The following is a 22,663-nucleotide window of genomic DNA, read 5'->3' as shown; positions in this document are numbered from 1 at the left end:
AATGGATGTTTTTTGGAGGTATCTCTAGAACGGCTACTATATCTTTATTATCTACTGAAAGTCGTAGGTATTGTCTTACCTCAACCAGTATTGTTTGGACTTGGTCAGATAAATTAGTGTGCGACCGGTCCCGTGCTCGTTTACTCTTGTTTTTCCTTATTGTCACCACCTGGTAACAATGCTTAATAAAGAAAATAAAAACCTTAGAGAATAGCTAACACTGTATTAACAGAAATAAGTAAGTGTACAACGGCTCACGACGGGCTCTTTTTAAAATTCATAAATTCAAGAGACGCTTATCACGATGCTGGGCGTGCGGGGTGCGTGGAGCTGGGGTTCGTTTAAAGGGTAGGTGCGGGGTTCGGGGTGTATATGATGGGAGTTTGCGCGCGCTTCGCGGTCGCTATCAGCCTCTAACACCGACCCGCGACATTTACATTTTAATTGAAGCCCCGGGAACTGCACCGGATAATTTTCGAATGGATTAATTGTGTTCCCGCAACGAGGCGCTCAATCAATTCCACCAGACGTATTATCCCACGCTTAAAATGTTCTTTAACTGAATAATTTTATCTAGAGAGTTGTGTGAAGTTGAATCAGATATTTTTATAGATACATTTTGTTACGAAAACTAAATTATCAGTGTTCTTAATTTATTAAATGAAATTGATAGGAATATATACAGCTACGGGACGACAAATCTGAACATTTTAAATGATATGACATGCAGTTTCCTTTTCGGTTGTGATGAGAAATATTGATACAAAATATATGTATCAAATAAATTTAAAAAAATAACTTAAGACGTAGGCTATGTTTTCTTCCAGATTATAATCTATATATCTATGCTTAATTTCATCGAGATCGGTGCAGCCGTTCTGAAGATACCTCCTAACATACACCCATCCCTACATTCACAATTATAATATTAATAAAATTTAGGCATTGAAAACTATAGGCTAGAAGTGCTATCATAAGATGCTAGAAAAGTACGAATTAACGTCAAAGTTAATTTAACAGTCACAGTTCACTTTAGGTTTTATAAATTACTAGCTGGCGCTGGCGACTTTGGCGATCTCTTGTGTCGGAGGCCAAGACCCACTTTGGGTCGATGCGCCAGCGGAGTAAGTAAGTAGCTGTCGCCCGCGACTTCGTCCAATGTGCCAAATATGTATGTCAAATTTTAGCGAGATCCATGTTGTATGTTATCATAGAAGTAACTAGAGGAACAAGTAAGAACTTAGTTCCGTAGGTTCATAATTATTGATGTTAAGTAAAGGTGCAGACGTTGAACTGCCTTTTTTGTGTCATAGTAGGGTAGATTGTTGTTAGTGTTCTAATACAATGTTAGCATGAGAACATTGGTGTTTTACTAAATTTATATTTTAAGTTTTTCGATAAATAGAATTCAGAAAATAGACAAACTCTTGTTAGAAATTAATGATGATTGAGTGATGATTTTTCTTTCTATAGTTTTTATATTATTATTTTTTATTTCATGAAATAATTGTGTACACATTATACGAAATGTACTGGCGTAGCTAGTTAACTCGTATGAGATGATCGACTCACCTAGAGCATGGTATAGTATTAGACGTATTGTGTATCCGGTCTTGGCGTCAAACTGTCTGCCCTAACGATGTCACCCGACTACCTCTCAAGATCATGCTGATATCGTCGAAGAAAAGAACAAAAATTAAAACAAATATCCGAAGGTGGCAAAAAATATTTTATTTCTTATACACTTAAAACTTTACGAAACTCATTCAAACTTTCTTTTTTTAATTTATGGTGTAAAGTAAGGGGCGGTGGGTAGTTTGCTAATGTCATATGTCATTAATCAAGTCTTTGGCGGAATATTTTTGACTTAAAATATTACTGCGCAATTGTCAACTATGTTTGTGAATGAATAAGATCACAAATCCATTGCTAAAACATGTTCACATTTTCGTCCATTTCTCTTGATGATGTTCCGACTGTTATATAACAAATAGCCCCTTGACCCTGGAGTCTGGGACACACATTCGCAAGAGCGGAACCGTAAAATTTTACTCATTTGTGTAAACAAACACATCTATAGTTTTTTTTATGCGAAATTACTTTTTATAATTTCCGTTAATACAAACTAAATAAATAAGTTATTGCCTGAGATCACCAAGAATAAAAAAAAAATGTTTTCGAAAATGTGTTTTAAATTGATTTGAATCTGTATTAATTTCATGGAAGTAAAAGAACGAACTTGAATTAAGTAAGCACAAATTTAATATAACTACACATGACATGCGAACTTAGTATATACTATAAAGAGAAAATTGTGCTTTTGAAAGATCAAAAAGAAATATTTTTAATGATATTTTTGTAATTGTACGATGCATATGTGCCAAATAACTGTAAAATATTCAAAAAGTAATAAAATACCTAAATCATAGTGCTCATTTGATAGATTCATTTTATTACAAGACCGATTTTCAAACCATGGATCTAGTTTTGGGTTTTTAAAGTTGCATTAATTAAATTATTGTAAACCTTAAAACTTTCCTTCAGTTTTAAACTTAGTAATTTTGCTTGAGCTTTTACATTTTTCGGTAGATGGCGCAAAATGTAATTGTGAAACTAGACATCATTTAACGAATAGCTGCACTGTGGCAAACATTTTCTTCTCGACACTAGATGACGTTAATCAACCGAAATACACAGTATTGAGATTCTTCTCAGACCGTATAAGAGTGAAACTACAATTTGTTAAAGCTAAACAATGGATAATTAGGATTGGGATCTTCCTGAAATCCTAAATATCCACTTGTTCGGACCAAAATAAATTTGACTTATTCCACTCGGCAACATGAGACTATTGCTGTGTTTCATTAAACACTACGGTCTCGGAGCCTGTGTGAAAATATGTATGACCCTATGTTGTTCTGTTTCATTTTTCTATTAATCTTAACCTTAAAATGAAAATCCTGGCTGTGGTAGGAGGTGCTTAAAATGCTAGTAACAAAATTAATGTAAACCTTGAAAAAATCTTTCACTTATCACCACCTAAAAGGCCGGCAACGCATCTGCGGTTCCTCTGGTATTGCTGATGTCCATGGGCGTCGTTGAACACCTCGGTGTTCCCGCTGCTCGTTTGCCCCCTTCTGTTATAGAAAAAAAAATTAAAACTTATTATTAGTCGAGAGTTTGAGAACTTTTCGTTTTTTTTTTCAATAAATTAATACCCTTGACGCCATCAATTATAACAAGACTTTTTCGTCTTCTGCAATATAATTTTGTAAATATTTATAATGTCTTGGACGTGCAAGATTTATTAATTTGATTGCACAAAATGTAATTGTGAAACTTGACATCATTTAACGAATAGCTGCACTGTGGCAAACATCTACATTTTCTTTTCGACACTAGATGACGTTAATTAACCGAAATACACAGTATTGAGATTCTTCTCAGACCGTATAAGAGTCAAACTACATTTTTCTTGCTAAACAATGGATAACTAGGATTGGGATCTTCCTGAAATCCTATCTATCCAATTGTTCGCACCAAATCAATCTGACTCTTACCACGCAGCAATATGTGACTGTTTCTGCGTATCATTAGGCACTATAGTGTTGGAGGCTATGTGAAAATATGCATGACCTTGTGTTGTTTAGTTTCATCCTTTCCTTCTTATGTGGCTTTGTCTTAACCCTCAAATCCCAATCTTGGTTCTCGCGTACGGGATTTTGAGGATATAATTAACTAAATGTTGTAAGCCTTATAACTTTTCTTCATTTTACTCTTCCTAATGATATTTAGCACTGATTGTAAATAATTTACTCATTGAATCTTCTAAAGAATTAGAGATCTTTTTAATAATCAATCATAACTTACTGATAATTAAATAAATAAATAAACCAGCTCAGGCTGGCCTCATGGAAACGGCACAACATTTCTTTCTGATGTGAAAAAGTAGTATCAAGTGCTTAAAGAACTAATTGGTGATTATAAATAAATCACGATTAGTTTATATTAAGATTTATTTTAGAATAGATTATATAAAAATAGAATTATATTAAAATTACTTTAAATAGTGATTTTGTTTTGTATCCAAATAATTAATTTACCGTGAGTTTCTGAGACCAAAATCTCGGCATAAAGCATCGTCATACCTTCTATTATTTTTGACAAAACACGGCTAACAATATATTTCAAACGAAGATTTTGGTATCAAAAACCCAGAGTTACAAACATACATAAAAGCAGAGCACTTTATAAGCTGGTGTTGACATGACATAGTGAACTAAAACACATACTCACATACATAATTTATGATTAGATAAATATACTATTAAATTACAATTTCCTTATCAAGATCCGGGTATGTCTAGACTGGGCATAAGTTTAGAGTGTGTCAAATGTTTATATTACAGATAAAGGTGAATAAATATTCAGAACCAGTGGTCGCACAATATTTTTTTTTTAACATAATCAGTTTATCCTACTCCGCAATGTCCTAATAAAGAAATACAAACTCAAGTTTTCACTCCAAGACATATTAATATTATGTATAATGATGAAATAAACAATCTTTTAGCATTTATGGGAAATATGTTTATTTATTAATTTAATGTAAAATAAAATTTATGCCTACAATATTTATATATTTGAAATTATAAATATCACTTACACTTATTATCTTATATATGTTAAACATATTTTATTTATTAATAATTAAAAAAATTACATGTAGAATGTTAATTTATATCTCAATGTATTGTCAGTATTAAAAATGACTTTTAAAATATATTTTAAATTACTTTTTTATTTTAAATACAAAAATACATATTTCTTACTTGTATAACCGTTTCTTCTCACAGCCAAAATATTCACTGTGTTCTTATTATTAATAGAATTATTTGTACAATACATCCATTTTCAGGGTTATTAATATAACTTACAAATTAATTATTTTATTTAAATGATAAATAAAAAAAGATCAAATCATCAAGATGTTTTGACCTTTTCTGTATCTTTCCTCAATTTGTCATAATCCTCCTTAACTCTTTTGCATTCACTTAGTAGATCTTCAAATTGACTCTGAAAGTAAACAATGTTTTAATTTTCTAATGTTTCAAATGTCTAATCAATTTTATTGTCGGTTTTATATTATTATATAATATTAAAATAGCGAATGTTTAGATTAAGCAAGTAGTTAAGGGTGCAGACATCTGAATTTGCCATTGTAGGTATGAATATGACATTCAACTATTGTCATGAACCACAAAATTGCACAAGGTAAAAGTTAAAATAAAATGGTTGAGAGAAATATGCAACCCTTCTAAATTCATTTAAAATAGTATATATTATAAATCCTACTTTAGCATAAAGATTGAGGCGGATAATAAAAAGTTTAAATACCTGACATATTGCTATGTGTTGTTTCATTGCTCCACAACTTTCTAATATATCTTTGTACCTCTCCTTATCTGCTTCCCGGGCTTTTTGAGTCTCTGTTAACAATCTATCGATACGGTTCTTGTATTCTGTAACAACTAAATATAAAATGTTTATTAGTAATTATTCTTTAACATACAAATACAGTCTATTATACCCAACTGATAAGAGCATAATTTTTTAATGTGATTTTATATGTAGAAGCAGTTTGTTTATTTATTTAATTGTGAATGCCTTTATTAATAAATACTAAGATATTAGTGTATGATAATACAATCTTCATCACAAAGTTATCATTCCACTAAGTAAAATAGACATTATGTCAGCCAGGCTTCTTAGTTTTTCAAGTTAAATACTAGTTTATTTACCATTTAGTTGATATTTTATTGATGACAGTTCAGACATACAACGGTTTCCAGATTCAGTACTATTATAATCTAACTGTAGACTATTCAAATATAAATAAGCAATCCAGAGAAAGAATATAAATATTAAAATTGAGATTAGAAATCTCCCTTTAGACAATGAACGCAAACTCATTGTAAAATATTTTTACTAAGACAAACAGCAGTGTGCGTTGCTTTAATCAACAGTATTAATCGAATAAACAGCCTCATTCAAGTAACTATAAAATGGAATTTATCATATATGATATTCAACGATTATGATTTATGTGTTGTGGTACATATTTAATTCAGAGTATATCTTTTCTTATTTATAAATAATGTTCTTATTATTCTTCATTATTTACTTTCTTAAATGACGTTTGTTTGACAATGGCGCCTCCCCGACGCTTCAGCTTTTAACAGTCTATTTTACGCATAATTTTTTTTTTGAAGAAGTGAAATAAATATATCTTATAAATTCAATCATCGTCGCGCTTGTATTAGTTTATTTAAATAATTGTTTTTTTCGTCTTATCTCACATCCGCGGGTTAATCTGTTTGTTGTTGGCAACAAAACAAAATAATTTATTTGTTCGCTGTCTGGCAATACTAAATTCACACGACCTCGCTCCTCATTCGTTTTAGGCGCTGTTCTTTGGCTGTGCTAACTTTTGATGAAATAAGTATTAGCCTACTTTCGTATTATTAATTCCTACATTTATTAGGTTTAATGTTCAGTTACTAGTATTTTTGAGGGAAAACGATATTTCTTTAAAATAAGTAATATAGAACAGGTAGACATCTCGCTACACAATGATAAATAGTGGTATATAAATAATAACCAAAAAGGTACTGTTATTATAACAGTACCTATTTCCAAACTAAATTGTGGCAACTGTATACTAAGCTAACGAGCTGTTCGTCTCTATCTACCCAGAAGTTAGGCAGGTGAGAATTTTTATTGTATTTACCTTTATAGTTTATTTTAATATACAAGTAATATTTAATTTTTTTCATAATTTCAAACAATTGTTATAAGATCGTTGTGTGACGTGTTCAGTACAAGTGAAAATTAAATACTGTTTTTGACTGCATACCGTGGGCATATTAATTATAAAATCCACGTATATTCATGGAGAGTGCCTCGAGTTTAGACTTTGACACCAGCTTTGCGTGTGTGCGTGTGCCACTGCGAACGTGTTTAATATTTATATAATTATGTCAGTGTATTGTGTTTGTGTGGCTGTGTGTGATAGAAACGATTTCTCTTTTATTTTAGGCAATTTAACTTGTTTTTAAATTGTATTAATGTTACCTTTATCTAATAGGATAGGTCCAAAATGGTTTGCATCACAACTCAAATTTTAATATGATATGAAAAAATATTAAAAAAAAACACTTGGCAAAGCAAATAGTACTATGATTTACTAAAGGAATAATGTTTAATTACTGAAGTATTGGCGAAATTATTAAATATAGACTTTCTGTTATTGCTTGGAATTGTTTCTAAATTATTAACTTATAAAAACTAATCCTTACGGAAATATGTGAGGTTTATATGAATGTTTTGTAAGTTTAATATGTTTTGTTGCAACATTTTTTAAGTTTGAGTTAAATAATTAAAATGCTACTTAAAGACACTACTAAAATATTTAAATAGAAATTAATTACATTTTCCAAATACAAACAGCTGATTAATATTTATATATAATTTGTAGCCTATGTATTCTTCCAGACTATGTTCTATATGAATGCCAAATTTAATTGAAATCCATTCAGCCGTTTAGGAGATACAGTCAAACAAACATCTATCCACCCATACAAACATTCGCATTTATAACATTAGCATGATATCAACGAGGATATATTATTTATTCTATTATATATTTAATTTTGCCCTCTTAGATTATTGATAAGTCTTATCAAATACACACGCACACACACACACAGTAGAACTAGACCGTCTCAATAATAATTTGATAATAGTTTTCATGATGACTATTTGTTTTTTGTCTATCCATATATCTTATATTACAATAAACATTTTTAATATATGTTGGCCTGAATTGACTTCTCATAATGAGACAAAGTTTTGACAATCTCAGTTTTGTTATTATTTTTTTTTTGAAAATGTGTTAGGTATAGTATAGTACAGAACAATTTAAAGGTATTTTAAAAGTAATCTTGGTGTCTTAAAGGTAATTTCTTGATTTATTATTTTTAAGTTTTAATTATTGACTTCGCGAAAAGTAATTACCGTAGTAAATTAATTCTATTATACTCATTTATAAGTGTGGTTTAATGAGTTCAATTTTTATGCATTTCACACTTTTATATAAATACACAAAGATTTAAAATATATTTTCATTTCTACTACTTTTCCTCTTTCTTATAACTTATTTACAACTTAATTTGTTAAGTTTAGTATATTATATGTTTTTCTTATCATTGTTTTCTGAGACCAAATATATCGTCATCCCACTCATTATCTTTGACAAAACAGAGAGAACAATATTTAAATAAGGATTTTGTTGTCAGAAACCAAAGATAAGTAATTTATACATAATTATATTATATAAACATGTGCGTGAAGCGTAAACTTTGTACCTCTTTTCAAGGAAATTGCGCTAAGAAGTGTATTAAAGACAATTTTAAATTTAAAATGAGAACAAAGCAATTTATTATAAAAAAAAATATTAGATTTAAACAATTGTCAAATTTCGATCAAAAGACGACTACTGGTTATATTAAATAAAATACCAGTTTGTTTGTTAATAATTGTTTTAAGGTTAATATCATTTGGTGTGGCGACGTAGAACTGAACAAGTTCACGTAACCTTATGATCTATTGAAACAATTGAATCTTGGCATTGTTTTAAGCTAATTTTGTTTAAGGTATGCAAGTAATACGATTATAAAGTGAATCGTTTTAATATGATACTTGTACACAGACATTAAGTACGATTCTTGTTACTTAATGATAATTAATTTCGTATTGAATGTGTACTACATATCGTATATGCTTTGCGGTGAGCTTCCACTGACAAAACAACTGTATAAAAATTGTATTGTCCCGTCGCTTAGCAGATCTAAATACCAGTTTTTATCTTTTTTATTAATTGTTTTTGTAAAAGACTTTGAATTCTGATAAACAAAGCTTCGCGTCTCATGAGTCTCAGTACGTTTTTTATTTTATTTACACAAACAAAATGGCGGATATAATACATTTATATGTCAACAACTTTGAGGTTTATTGAATAAAAAAATGTTATTCGAGAAAAAAAACGCCATCAAGTTGGATTATATTACAAAAGAAGGGTCTATTCGATTGTGATTTTTTTAGTCTAGATCGAAACACAATTAAATTGTACCAAATAACTAAAAACTAGATGTCATCAAAAACAAGATAGGAAAGTTTGATTTGAACTAGATGCAGAGATAGTAAAAATAAATATTGTAACATCCATTATCTATGCCTCTAAGAGTATTCCACGTGTGCGATATCGGAAATATTATAGTGATAAATACATAATAACGTTCTATAGATTAATTAACTGATGAACCGAATAGAAACGTCCGTTTAGTGACGCAATTTATTATCAGCTAATTAACTATCTTTTCACTAATTAACGTAGAATCAAGACCATATAGATTAGTCTCGTGTTTGATATTTAATATTTAACATTTAACTTTCCTATGTATTTTAACTACGAAATTAAGAAACAGCCTATAATCTAATTGGTAAATTAAAAGCTTTGATTTTGATACTTAAATGTTGAAATATTTTTGCCAAAACATTTCACGTATGTTGAGTATTTTACACATTATAAATATAATTAACAATATAGTGAATTGTAAAATTATTATTTAAGAACAAACAACTTTATGTAAACGTATGGCATTTGAATATTTCAAATTTTCCCATACAAAGTAACACTAAAAGTACGATACTCCTATCGATCTATGCAACGTATAGAGGTGGCTAAACTATGTTAGGTTATCAGATAGCTGATATCAAACATATAGATTGGATGTGGATTTCTTATTATAGGCACTAGAACAGATTGAAGGAATACCTAAAAGTTTTTCTGATTAATTCTGCACTGATAGTTATTTCTTAGGTCTTCATTTCATTGTTCTAATAAGTATTTATCAGACTGCTTGCTATTTATTGGTCTTTGCGTTATAAGAAACATAATCGAATTATCGTGCTTTTCGAATAAAATGTACATTTGTATTGCATAACGCGAAACTTGTTTTTAACTTAATATACTTAACGCTTGCGTGCAAAAAAGCGAGGTACATCTATTTATCAATATAATAATTTAAGTAATGACATTTATCAAGCAATCATCTTAACGTTTTTCTTTGAAAATGGTTGGATACATTTTTTGTAGCAGTGTGGAATAAATCAATATGTGTCTTATCACTACGCGTTTTATTTAATATTTTCTTTGTGTTTTAAGAATCTAGATTGTAAACAAATTATACCGTACAGGTTGAGGTCGAGTGAAGCCAATTCAAGATGGCGGAAGCGCACTCGGCGGTCGCGTTCTCTTTCGCAATTACCCACGACGGATGGGACGTCAACTTTGATCGGGAGGTGCTCTATTTGGTGTGGGAATCTGGCCTCAGATCTTGGAAGAAACGATTGGCGCGATTCAGGGTTTGTATTTTATGTTTTTTTTATTGTTAAAATATATATAGTAGGTTGTACAATTTACATAGTTGCTGCAACATACGAACACATGACAACGGTTCTACAATTTAAGGTAAAAATTCAAAAATAGCAGTGAAACGGTTAAAATTGTTAAATAAATCCGTGATCAAGCTATTAAAGTAATAGACCACTATCTTAAATAAAACAAACAAATAATATTTACATTGGCAGGTCATATAATAAACTATTTAAATGAGATTGTCAAATATTATCTTACTTTACACTGTTTAGATTATTAGATGATATAGGATATATGTGTGTTGTGACAGTATTTAATACATGTTTTCTGGCTTAGATCCGCACAAAGAACGTTCCTTTATTCGTTCAGTAATTTTGATAATAATAAGGATATGTAACATTAACCTCGACTAGATATTGGGGGATTTTTTAGGTCAAACATTTGTCGCGTGCAATTTTATTTGCGAGTAACCTGAATTCGATCTTCGCACCAACCGTAATGACGGATATTATGCACAACTTATATCCAAAACATCTTTAGAATAATAAATAATTTACGGAAAATACTAAAAAGTACTTCGATATATTTTATAGCACCATCCCTAAGTTTTGAGATGTAACTGTCACTTGACCATTGAATCTGCGAAGTCCAATAACAAGTTGGCTCGGTCCATCCTCAATTACTGGTGTTTATTATAGGTAAACTGTTGTGTAGCGTAGTCTGGTTACACAACACGTTTAACGTCCAATAAACACGTGATTGGTGTTATAAGTGCGCTCCTTGACCACTATTCACGATGCAATTGCCGGTTCCGGTGGATCCTTTGACGCGAGTTGTTGTGTTCGAACATCTTTTGTGGACTAAGCTTCGCGCGTTTCAATATTAAGTAATATTTTGATTACTCACACAATACGCGTGCACATTTCAATGTGCATTATGTAGTAATCGACAGACTCCCAGTGACCGCTTTTATGCTCATTGCTTTCTTCGATCAGGCAAGTAAATTCGTCTACTTCGTAAGATTTATGCAACTGGAAGTACCTGCTGTTTCTATGGCACGGGACGCTGTCAATGTAAATAGTACATAACATTTGTAAAACAATTTTACAATCTATTACCAGTATTGATTGTTCGTAAATAATTCGCGTGTATGCCACCAACTATTTTAAGATCTTTTTACATTACTTATTCATGCAGATATAGTTTGCAAATTACTTATGCCAGTTTCACACGTGGAAATATCAATGAGGTATATATCAGTATACGGGGTACTGTTCCGTCTCGGGTGTGTGCGTACTGCACAGTTTTCTGCTCTACCTCTCTGTTCCGTCTCCGTGTGAAAATGGCATCAGATTTTGTAATGTATTCAGACCATAGGACAAGCTTATTGTGAAAAGACGACATTGATATGCGAACTTTTGAAAAATACTGTTCACTCTAAGAACTGACAATGTGTCTGTCGTTCTTTAAGAATAAAGAAACTTGGTTTGTTAAATATAGTTAGTTAATTTTAACTTGTGTTTAAAAATTAATATAAACGTCGTATATATTAAGTTATAATTACGGCATTTAAAATGTTGAATTGTTTTCATTTCGAACTTGGAAAGTTGAATTTTTACAATTTCAAGGTATTAAATTTTTTTTTATTATAACTGGCACTTATTATTTATAGCCTTGTCTATATGTATAAGTTTTTTTTTCTTATTTATTTTACAGAACAGCGTAAGCAATGGCGTTTACCCGGGCCATCTTCAATCCCTCTACGTCTTATGGGCGTTACTTGTGGCAACACATTTTGGCGGCTTTAATATACCTTTTGGATTAGTACAAAAAGCATTATCGGTTTTGCCTGGGTAATTTTTTTTTCAATTAAATATTTCAAATGACCTCATTTATTACATTTTAATTATTTTACAAGCATATTCTTTTGCATATCATTACATTTTTTTGCTAATATTTAACTTATATGTTGAACTTGTAACACGATAGTTAAACATATAAGTAAATATAATAGCTTTGTTTTTTTCATATATAGGACATCAACAATGTGGCAAGTCATAGCTTGCTTATTGGCAGCTCTTACAATGTGGTTATCAGTCATATTCCTGATGCGGTATCTCCTTAAAGTTTTACTCATGTATAAGGTAATTTATATAATTTTTCATATTTATTTTCGTCATTTGTATTTTTTTGCTTACGAACTAGAGTACATCGACATACGCGATCAAAACTGACACTTTTTAGTCCTCGATTCATTTTAAATAGCTTAGTTTAATACATTCCAAACGATTTGCTTTTTTTTTCTTTTATACTTTTCATTGAAGTCGACAACACTGAAAGTGTTAATTCGATTATTCAAGTACATCAGAGCTGTTAAAAGGTTACACTCAGTCTTATTGATGTCTCAAAACTCTAGTTGTTCAAAATCATTACATTATTTAAACTTTACTTTCTTAAATAATAATAATCTTTATAGGGCTGGATGTATGAATCTCGAGCTCCCGGAGCAAGGATATCTTTTAAAACAATGCTATGGGTTAGTATTGTTAAAGTTCTGTCTGGATGGAACAAACCTAGGCTATACAGCTTCCAAGGATCCCTGCCAAGACTTCCATTGCCATCTGTTAAAGATACTATGAAAAGGGTGAGTTTATTTTTCTTTTATAATAAGATAAACTATATCTCTATTACTATATCTTGTTATGTTTTATGACTATTATTTGATGATTAAAATAAAGTAATAATTTATATTCTAGCTCATTTCATCAGTCATTTCTTCTATATGAATATGGCCACTGCTGTGAAAGATATAAATCAAATAAGATGTAGTTTAATTTTTAATTAAAAATAAACTTCAATTTAAAAAGGGGATATGCATAGGAAGGGGGTAGATTCGGATATGATAGAGATGTATGGAGTAGTACATACTGTGCCGACCCTCGATAGGGATAATGGCAGTTTGATGATGATGAAATAAACTTATTAATTTAATATTTCAGTACCTGAATAGTGTCCGTCCGTTATTAGATGATGAAAATTACCAACGAGTTGAAAGACTTGCTAAGGAATTCGAAGAGACGATAGCTGTTAAATTACAAAGATACCTCATTTTAAAATCATGGTAACGTATTACATCCCAATATTTGTATAATTTTTTCATTGATAACTATGTTTACGAGTTTTACAAACGTAGATTTGACGACAGTCAGTCAGACAGACAGACAAAAAACTCAAGCAATCCAATTTTTGTTACAAGCAACGCAAATAATTAAAGTATGTGTACGAAATATATAGGATTTTTTAGATATAACGCAAAGAGTCTCCAATTTTGTTATTGTGTAGATATCTAACTAATATCATAAATGCGAATGTCCAGATGGATGGATGTTTGTTAGAAGGTATCTCCAGAACGACTGTATGGATCTCGCTGAAATTTAGCATAGATGTACACATAGCTTGGAAACACACATAGGCTACTAATTAACTTTTTTTAAATTCCGCGTGGTCGGAGCCACGGGCGATAGCTAGTAGATAATATGTACGATTGCTTCAATGGAAACCCAAGGTTACTTCAGTTACTCAAAGGCGATTGTAATGAATGCAGGTGGTCTAGCAACTACGTGTCAGATTGGTGGGAGGAATACGTGTACTTGCGAGGTCGCTCTCCATTGATGGTCAACTCAAACTTCTACGGAACTGATGCCATCTTACTTAGACCTACAACAAACCAGGCAGCGAGAGCCGGCGCTATAATACACTTCTGTCTACAATTCAGAAGATTGATCGAACGACAGGAATTGGAACCGGTAACTATTGGACATAACGACATAAGTCTAATTTCTAACCGAATTTCATAAGAGGTTTAATTCGTTCATATGTTTTAATTGTTACAAGACCCAGGCAACTGCCTATAAGTATATGCCCTAAGATATTAATATTAGATATTTATTCCTATAGATTCATATAGATAATTCAAAAACTACTTGTCATTTTCCATTCCCTAGCTGATAAGCATTAGCTTTGGAATTAACTAAAGATTTGTATCTTACCTACCAACTTAGATCTAGTCTAGATCATCTGGAGACGCTCTAGAGTAGATGATAAGAGTATTGAAAGTAAATAACAAAATAATATGAACAAAAAAATTGTGAATTTTCTTATTGTGTCATTATTGTCATGTATTTACTTCCAGATAATGCTTCAAAATATGGTACCATTGTGCTCATGGCAATATGAACGTCTGTTCAATACGGTGCGCGTTCCCGGAGTAGAGACGGACAAGTTGGTTCACTATCAGGATTCCACCCATGTCACCGTTTACCATAAGGGTCGTTATTTTAAACTGATGGTCTACTCAAGAGGCAGGCTGCTCAAACCTGTAGAAATACAACGGTGAGTTTCCAATTTCACATATGTTAATATATTGGATGTATGAATGTATGAGTGTTTGTTGTCACATAACTACAAAACGGCTCAATAAATCAAGTTGAAATTCAGTCTTACTAATATTATAAATGAGAATGTATGGATGGATGTTTGTTAGAAGGTATCACCAGAAAGGCTGCATGCATCTCACTAGAATTTGACATGGATGTAGACCATAGCCTAAAGAACACATAGGTTATTAATCGAGTTGTTTTGTCGACGAAGTCGCGAGCAACAGCTAATCTTCTAAAAAAGATGAAATACAATAAAAGATATAATAATTACACTTTTCATGTGCTAAATGCCTTGAATTTTTAAAATGTGGTGCGTAAAGTAGTCTAGTTTTTTTTTTACTTCTTGACTCCTAGAAGCTTACCAACATTAATATGAAAATAATCATTCAAAAATCATTATACATTTCGTAACACATCAAAGATTTATATTATTTAATTGATTTAGTAATTTCACAAGCAACAAATTGTAAAACGTTTAATATACATTTGCTATAATTATTGTATACAATTAATTTCCTGATATAAATTACACAACTCGTAGCGTAGTTCAAGTAAACAATTAAATTGCGTAGCATTACTAATTGATTCAATGTTATCAATCGAAGTTATGTAAACATGCCTTGGTTATGTATCATTCATATATTATCACAAGAATTTATTAAAAACTAGTTGTCACCCGTGACTTCGTCCGTGCGGAATTAAAAAAAAATCCCAATTAGTAGCCTATGTGTGCTTCCAGTCTATGATCTACATCTATGTCAAATTTTAACGAGATTCGTTCAGCTGTTCCGGAGATACCTTCGAACAAACATCCAAACATTCGCATTTATAATGTTAGTAAGACTACTAATATCAAAAGAAAAACAATACTAGTAGCATCTGTTTAAAAATAATCTTACATTAATAAAAATCAATAATAATAATCAAATTTTAATGCAACTCGTGTATAATCTTGAACAAAAGACTTGCTCAAAATAGATATCACTAGACATTATTATACCACGAGCTTCTATCTTCTATAGTAAAAAAAAATAACAATACGATAGGACCCTGAATCTAATCTAGATAAGCAGATTACAACACGTGTGCCAAAATTCTCTTCTACAAAATCTAAATAAAATTTGAATCTTGACAATGCAATAAAAAAAACTATTGTGCTTTACAATTTAGAAATTATCAGAGAATTTTTAAAATCTTGAACGCTTACATGTGTATGTAAATTTTAAAATACGAAACATATACTGCTAAATACTGTAGCCTATTTAAATATTGATTAATATTAGAATTGACAAGATAAGATTAATTTTAATTTGATTAATAACTAAGTATTTAATCGAATTTATTTCCTGATTCGGTAATCTAATCACTCATTATTAAGCAAATTTCATTATCTCTTTCCTACTGGGTGGTGCCTTTTATAACTAGCTGTCGACTGCGACTCCGTCCGCGACGAAATAAAAAAACTTTATTAGTAGCCTATGTATTTTTCCAGACCGTGTTCTATGTCTATGTCAAATTACAGTGAGATCCGTTTAGCTGTTTTGGTGACACCTAATAAAAAACATCTGTCCACCTAAACCACCGACCAACCCGCACTTGGCCAGCGTAGTTGACTACGGCCGAATCACCTTTAACTTAGGTTAGGCTCCGAGCTGATGATGATGATGATCCATCTTAACATTCACATTTATAACATCAATAAGAAAAGTAGAACTGTGATAAACTATGGTAGACATACATAAAGAAGATTTAAATAAATTACAGCTAAAATAGAGCTAAAACAACCATGTCCAATTATAATTTATATGAGGTTAAATATAATTATTACTAATGAAAATTAATTTACATAATAATTATAGAAGAATGCTAAAGTCATTTTAGCAAAGAATGTGCCCTTTTAGTTATTAGAACCTATAGTCAATTGATACATTGAGGTTCGCACTGAGCCGGTGTGACTGACTGACTAATGCCTAGTCACATCTAACTTAGGGTAGACTCGCCTCTGAAGACATGTTGATGATTTACTAATTGTAATATTATTTTTCTTTTACATGTTTAGTCAAATCGAACAAATCCTTCATAATAAATCAGAGCCAATGATAGGGGAAGAGCGGGTTGCTGCTTTAACTGCTGGGGAAAGGTCACACTGGGCACATATACGACAGACATGGTTCAATAGAGGGCACAACCGCACCTCTCTGCATTGCATTGAAAGAGCTGCTTTCAATGTATGCCTTGGTATGTTCATATTTCACTGTTATGTTTGTCATTAATTCTACGATGAGTTTGCACTCAAACAATATTTTCTGCCTTTTTATTATTTTTGGACACGTAATCGTGGATTTCTGAGACCAAAATCCTTGATTAAACCTTATAATTGTCTCTGATGATGATAGAGGTGCTGGTCTCAACAACCCACGGTTAATCTATTATTGTATAACTGTTGTTCTGGCAGTGGAAGCTGTAATGTTCCTATTATATTTATCTATCTAGTAACTGGTATTAAGAAAATATTTGATTTCACAGATGATAAAGATTATGGATATGACGAGAAGAATCCTAGCAAATTAGATGAATATTGTCGTGTACTGTTGCACGGTCAGGGACATGATCGTTGGTTCGACAAATCTTTTAACCTGTGCTTCAGCAAGAATGGCTTCGTAAGTATTGTTTTATAATAGTGTATGCTATTACAAATATTCTGGGATAATTATATTAAATATTTAAATAAATGCTTCAGCAAATGTTACATGTGTTTTGTAAAAAAATACATATTGTCATCCCTCACATTTATCTTGAATAAAACAGAGAAAACAGTATGATTTTTTATGGTTTTTTGTTATAGAAAACTCGAGTTAATTGAAATTATTTCATTTATTTTCACAGGTTGGATTCAATGCTGAGCATACTTGGTGAGCGAAATATTAAAATATTAATGCATTTTAACAAATTATAATAAAATATTTATTCATTTCAATTACATCCTTATTTAAATAATAAACAATTCGGACAATATTAATTTATGGCGTTTATTATTTTATTCGAATGGCAACATCGCTTGAACGGTGTGATTGACGTCTGTCAGTGTCACTGTATCTGTCAGTAATGCGTGTGGTCCTTTGACAAGTAACAGGCAGCGCCCGCGCCAGTGTGACTGATCAAAGCAGTATCGAATAGTAATATCGACCATTTAATCGATCGTAATCGACATATAATATATTGAATAATAATTTTATCAATTAAAAAAAATATTCAAAGTAGCACATTTGACCAAGAATACATCAGTGTAATAATTTGTTTCATATTAATTAATTTGTTTGCAGGGCGGATGCACCTGTAATGGGTCATCTTTGGGAATATGTTATCTGGTCAGAATTACAGAACGGGTAATTATTAAACAATTTCTCTTAAAAGTAAAGACGTTTAAATATCAAAATACTTATATGTATGTCTGCTTTTAGTTATACAGCGGAGGGCAACACACATGGTATTATAGAAACCGCTCCTCCGCCACCAATAAGATTGCAATGGGATTTGAACAAAGAAGAAATAATGAAAGGAATCGACGTTTCTTATAATATTGCCCAGAATTTACTCAATGATGTTGATTTACGTATTCTAACATACACCCAATATGGAAAAGGTAAGATCATAATTTCAATCGATAAAATTAAAATGCTCAATTATTTAGACTACAGGCATTTACAATGCCATTGATAATACAATATATGCATGCAAAACCATAACCTTCATGTCAGTAGGGTGAATAAATAGGTACAGGCCGACTAGGTTATCTGAAACATTGAAAGTCATACTAAATTATAACAGCTCACTAGCGCCACTCTGTCAAAATCAAAAAATGTCACAAGATCCTGTTTGTACTGTGGCTGTCACGTAATTTTACTTTTATATTATATTGTATGTCTAAGTAGATTTTATATAAATATCTGACAGAACCAAAAGCGATAGCAGCGACTCTTATCGAATGCTATTATTTTTTATTTATTTGCAGGCTTCATGAAAAGTTGCCGCGTGTCTCCGGACGCTTTCATCCAGCTGTTACTGCAGCTGTCGTATTATAGGGACGCTGGTCGCTTCTGCCTCACCTACGAAGCTTCAATGACACGCTTGTTCCGTGAAGGCCGGACTGAAACTGTCCGCTCCTGTACCATCGAGAGCACCGCCTGGGTCCGCGCTATGGAAGATCCTAATGCAACCGTAAGATAAGATTTTTTTTTTTAATTCTTTGATTATTACTGTGGGTTTCATCTACAGTGACACATATGTTAGCACATATTGACTTTATTTTTTCAAATAGAGGCTTAAGCTGGCTACACACTTTCAGCTCTTAGTACAGTCCGACTATGCAATAAATATTGAAAGTGTGTAGCTGGCTTGATTTGTGTATTTGCAGTCATAAGCCACAGTGAAATATGCTAGTAAAGTTTCGCCGCAATCTGTTTTGTGGTTTAGGTTAGAAATGAAAATTTAATATTTGTAACTAATTTCAGGTTGAAGAACGTATGCAGCTATTTGTAAAGGCAAGCAAACGTCACCAACTTGGCTACCAGGATGCGATGGCGGGAAGGGGCATCGACCGTCACCTATTCTGTCTTTATGTTGTCTCCAAATATCTGGAACTTGACTCGCCTTTCTTACAAGAAGTCTTCAATGAACCGTGGCGACTATCAACTAGTCAAACACCACACGGTATATAACAAATTATATCTTATTTCTTACTATACATATATTAACATATAAATTTCAAATATATACATACATAAAATAAGCTAACTTAAATACCAAATCCACTGTCCTAATCCTAACTTGTAAACTGTAATGTGAGAAGGTTGTTTTGATCAGTTTTCAGCTAGGTAGATGATAAATCTACTTAAGATGTTTCAGCAGTGAAAACCCACATGAAAATAAGTAAAACACAAACATGTAAATCCATTTTATTCACAGGACTAAGAAATTAACATTTCTAAATTTCTTTTGATTTTTACAAAAAAGAATAATTTGTGAATTACAAAAATATTTATTTCCAGGTCAAACAAGCATGTTGGATATGAAGAAGTATCCGAAATGCGTAAGCGCAGGCGGCGGCTTCGGACCTGTTGCGGACGACGGTTACGGTGTTTCATACATTATTGTTGGCGAAGATACTATATTCTTCCATGTATCGAGCAAGAAGAGTTGCCCAATAACGGTAAGCATAATTATCAAATAAATAATGCTCACCATAATTCAAAAACATAGTTTTTTTTTACTAATTAAATGCTTTATGTACTTCTCTACATTTACATTTCGTTCATGATCATTCATTCCCACAATTTATTTGAGAAGCTGTTTATATCTTCATACTAATATTATAAATGCGAATGTTTAAATGGATGGATGGATGGATGTTTGTTTGAAGGTATCTCCAGGACGGCTGAACCGATCTCGATGAAATTTGGCATACATATAAAATGTAGTCTTAAAGAAAACATAGGCTACTAATTATGTCTTTTTTTAATTCCGCGCGGACGGAGTCGCGGGCGAAAGCTAGTAATATAACAACTAATTACTTAATATACATTTGCTACTGTACGGCTGCGAAAACTTTTATAAATATGTATGCTTCAAATTCCATAGATGCCATCTTTTACATTTCAATTCAGGAATTATTTATTACTATTTTTTTTTAACATATTTATAAATATATTTTCTTTTTTTCAGAGCTCAAGCAACTTTGTGAAACAAATCGAAAGGTCTCTGAAGGATATAAAAGACCTCTTTACAGAGTATAAGAAACTTAAAAACAATGAATAGTATCACAAACTGTGAGTTTCCACTGTTGTAACACATTTTTTCAACAATATTGCCATCCTTTTATTCACTTTGAAAACAACCAACAATATTGTTTGTATGTATTACAACGGTTGAAATTACATAGTAATATGGCAAACGCTTTTATAGTATAGTTAAATGCAATTTTTTTTCTGTTTTCTTTTTTTGTTGTTGTAATTTGTAGTTTATGAATTTTTTTTAGCTGTAAGCTTTTTCAATACATCACTAATAATTATGATATAATCTATCAATTTTATATTTATAGTCTGTACATGTTCATATGACTATCATTTATAAAAAAAAAACAAAATATTTTGTCATACTTCTTGTTTTGAGATAAGTCTTTGTACCTGTTTCTACAATGGAAACCCATTAAACAACACTTGAATGTTACCACATACATGAAGATTTCAAGCCTATGGTGACATTCTACAAATAGAGAAATCGTGTGTAATATTAAGAAATAATTTTTATATTTTCGTATTAGCTTTTTGTATGTTAAAAATCGAGTATCGAAATCAATGTATAATATTTTTAAAATAAATTATAGCTAACTAAAATACTAACATAGTTTATCTAAAGTGATTTGAGATGTATTTTAATTGATTAACTAGTTGTTTTTGTATCAAGGTTTCCACTTAAACAGTGATTGACTAATTTTATATTTATATTATAAACTGTAACAAGTACAATGTAAAAAGTAATCACAGATGTTTTATCTTTTTATGTATACTATACAATTGCAAGCATTATTTTAAATGAGAAACACATAATTTAATTAAATGGAATGCTCCTATTGAGTTCTATTGTACCTCAGAAAATGTAGCCCTATTTCAAATATCAGTGTTTCCTAAACTTGACCATCGTACAAAAAAAGTAACCTAAAGTCCATTTTTTAAATTAGAGACACTAAAATGACATGTGTTGCCAGATTTCTGCACTTAAATGTGTCCATACTTGCCATTACCGTAAAAAACGTAAATTTAAAAAATGTCTGTTTCGTTTGTTTGTGATAATTATCATGAAAAATTGTAATATTACAATTACTATTTTTTTTAATAATTAAAAACAGTTATTTTTCAGATCAAGATAATTTATTTAGCCGTATGGATACAATATACAAAACTGCCGAATTGTCATAATTATAGTAATATTAACATTAATCTAAGCACCTTTTAAAGTTAAAAGTTACGATTTAGCAAACCAGTATCAACGTATAGCACTGCATAAAAATGCTTACATTATTTTGAAATTTAACATTTGCATGTGTCAATTTAGGCCTACTAATTAAAAAATAGACTTTATATTCATGTAACAGTATCAGTAGTAACGTAAGTTTAGAAAAATTTACACAATCTTTATAAAAAAATTAGCAAATTAAACATGTATTAATAAATAACATATCAGTATAATAAAGTGTGTTAATTAAGGAATTGTAACTGTCGATCTAAAACATTTTTAATCTATTTTTAAGTGATGCTATCCCTACTATGGGAATTATGCCAATTTAGGAAACACAGATAAACTATCATCACATTTGTTTTAAGTTGTTACTTACGATTTGAAAAATGTGTTAGTAACATAATTCTTTTACCGTTTACAATGTAAATAAATAACTATTAAAAATCTATTGCTTTTTGATTCCTTGAAAGTTGATAAGAATTTTATATAGCCACCTTGTGTGGTAACTTTTTTATTAGCGTTAAAGACCAAAACGCTGAAACAATATCGTGGCGTAGTCCTTTTTAATTTCCTCTATAACGCTGAGATTTAAAAAAATTAAACCAGGGTTTCGCGAGAGGAAATTCAAGGTTATTTATAAATAATGCATGGAAATTATCCCGTGAAAATTGTTGCATAAAATCAAATGAAATAAATACAATAAGGGTAGCCG

At 31.0% G+C, this 22,663-nt stretch overlaps 2 protein-coding genes across 2 annotated transcripts; one reads left to right on the top strand and one right to left on the bottom strand.

Moving 5' to 3' along the window:
• Positions 1-4,765: 4,765 nt before the first annotated feature.
• Positions 4,766-6,209, bottom strand: LOC106126193 (uncharacterized). The gene is made up of 3 exons (XM_013323683.1): positions 5,802-6,209; positions 5,398-5,531; positions 4,766-5,076 (listed from the first exon to the last, which is right to left on the bottom strand). The coding sequence occupies exons 1-3, from the start codon at positions 5,971-5,973 to the stop codon at positions 4,984-4,986; spliced, it is 399 nt and encodes a 132-aa protein (XP_013179137.1). The 5' UTR covers positions 5,974-6,209; the 3' UTR covers positions 4,766-4,983.
• Positions 6,210-6,445: 236 nt separating this feature from the next.
• whd (carnitine O-palmitoyltransferase whd) lies at positions 6,446-22,397 on the top strand. The gene is made up of 17 exons (XM_013323976.1): positions 6,446-6,767; positions 10,318-10,485; positions 12,215-12,351; positions 12,534-12,642; positions 12,975-13,142; positions 13,498-13,619; positions 14,103-14,304; positions 14,691-14,890; positions 16,997-17,175; positions 17,464-17,597; positions 17,824-17,849; positions 18,261-18,323; positions 18,399-18,580; positions 18,950-19,155; positions 19,449-19,647; positions 19,986-20,146; positions 20,659-22,397. Exons 2-17 carry the CDS (start codon positions 10,345-10,347, stop codon positions 20,749-20,751), a joined length of 2,322 nt encoding a protein of 773 aa, XP_013179430.1. The 5' UTR covers positions 6,446-6,767; positions 10,318-10,344; the 3' UTR covers positions 20,752-22,397.
• The last annotated feature ends 266 nt before the right edge of the window (positions 22,398-22,663 follow it).

This window comes from Papilio xuthus, unplaced genomic scaffold (assembly GCF_000836235.2).
Source record: "Papilio xuthus unplaced genomic scaffold, Pxut_1.1 DF825017.1, whole genome shotgun sequence".
NCBI classification, from domain to species: Eukaryota; Metazoa; Arthropoda; class Insecta; order Lepidoptera; family Papilionidae; genus Papilio; species Papilio xuthus.
Note: the sequence above shows the minus strand (reverse complement) of the source record. Positions and strands in the feature narration are given on the sequence as shown.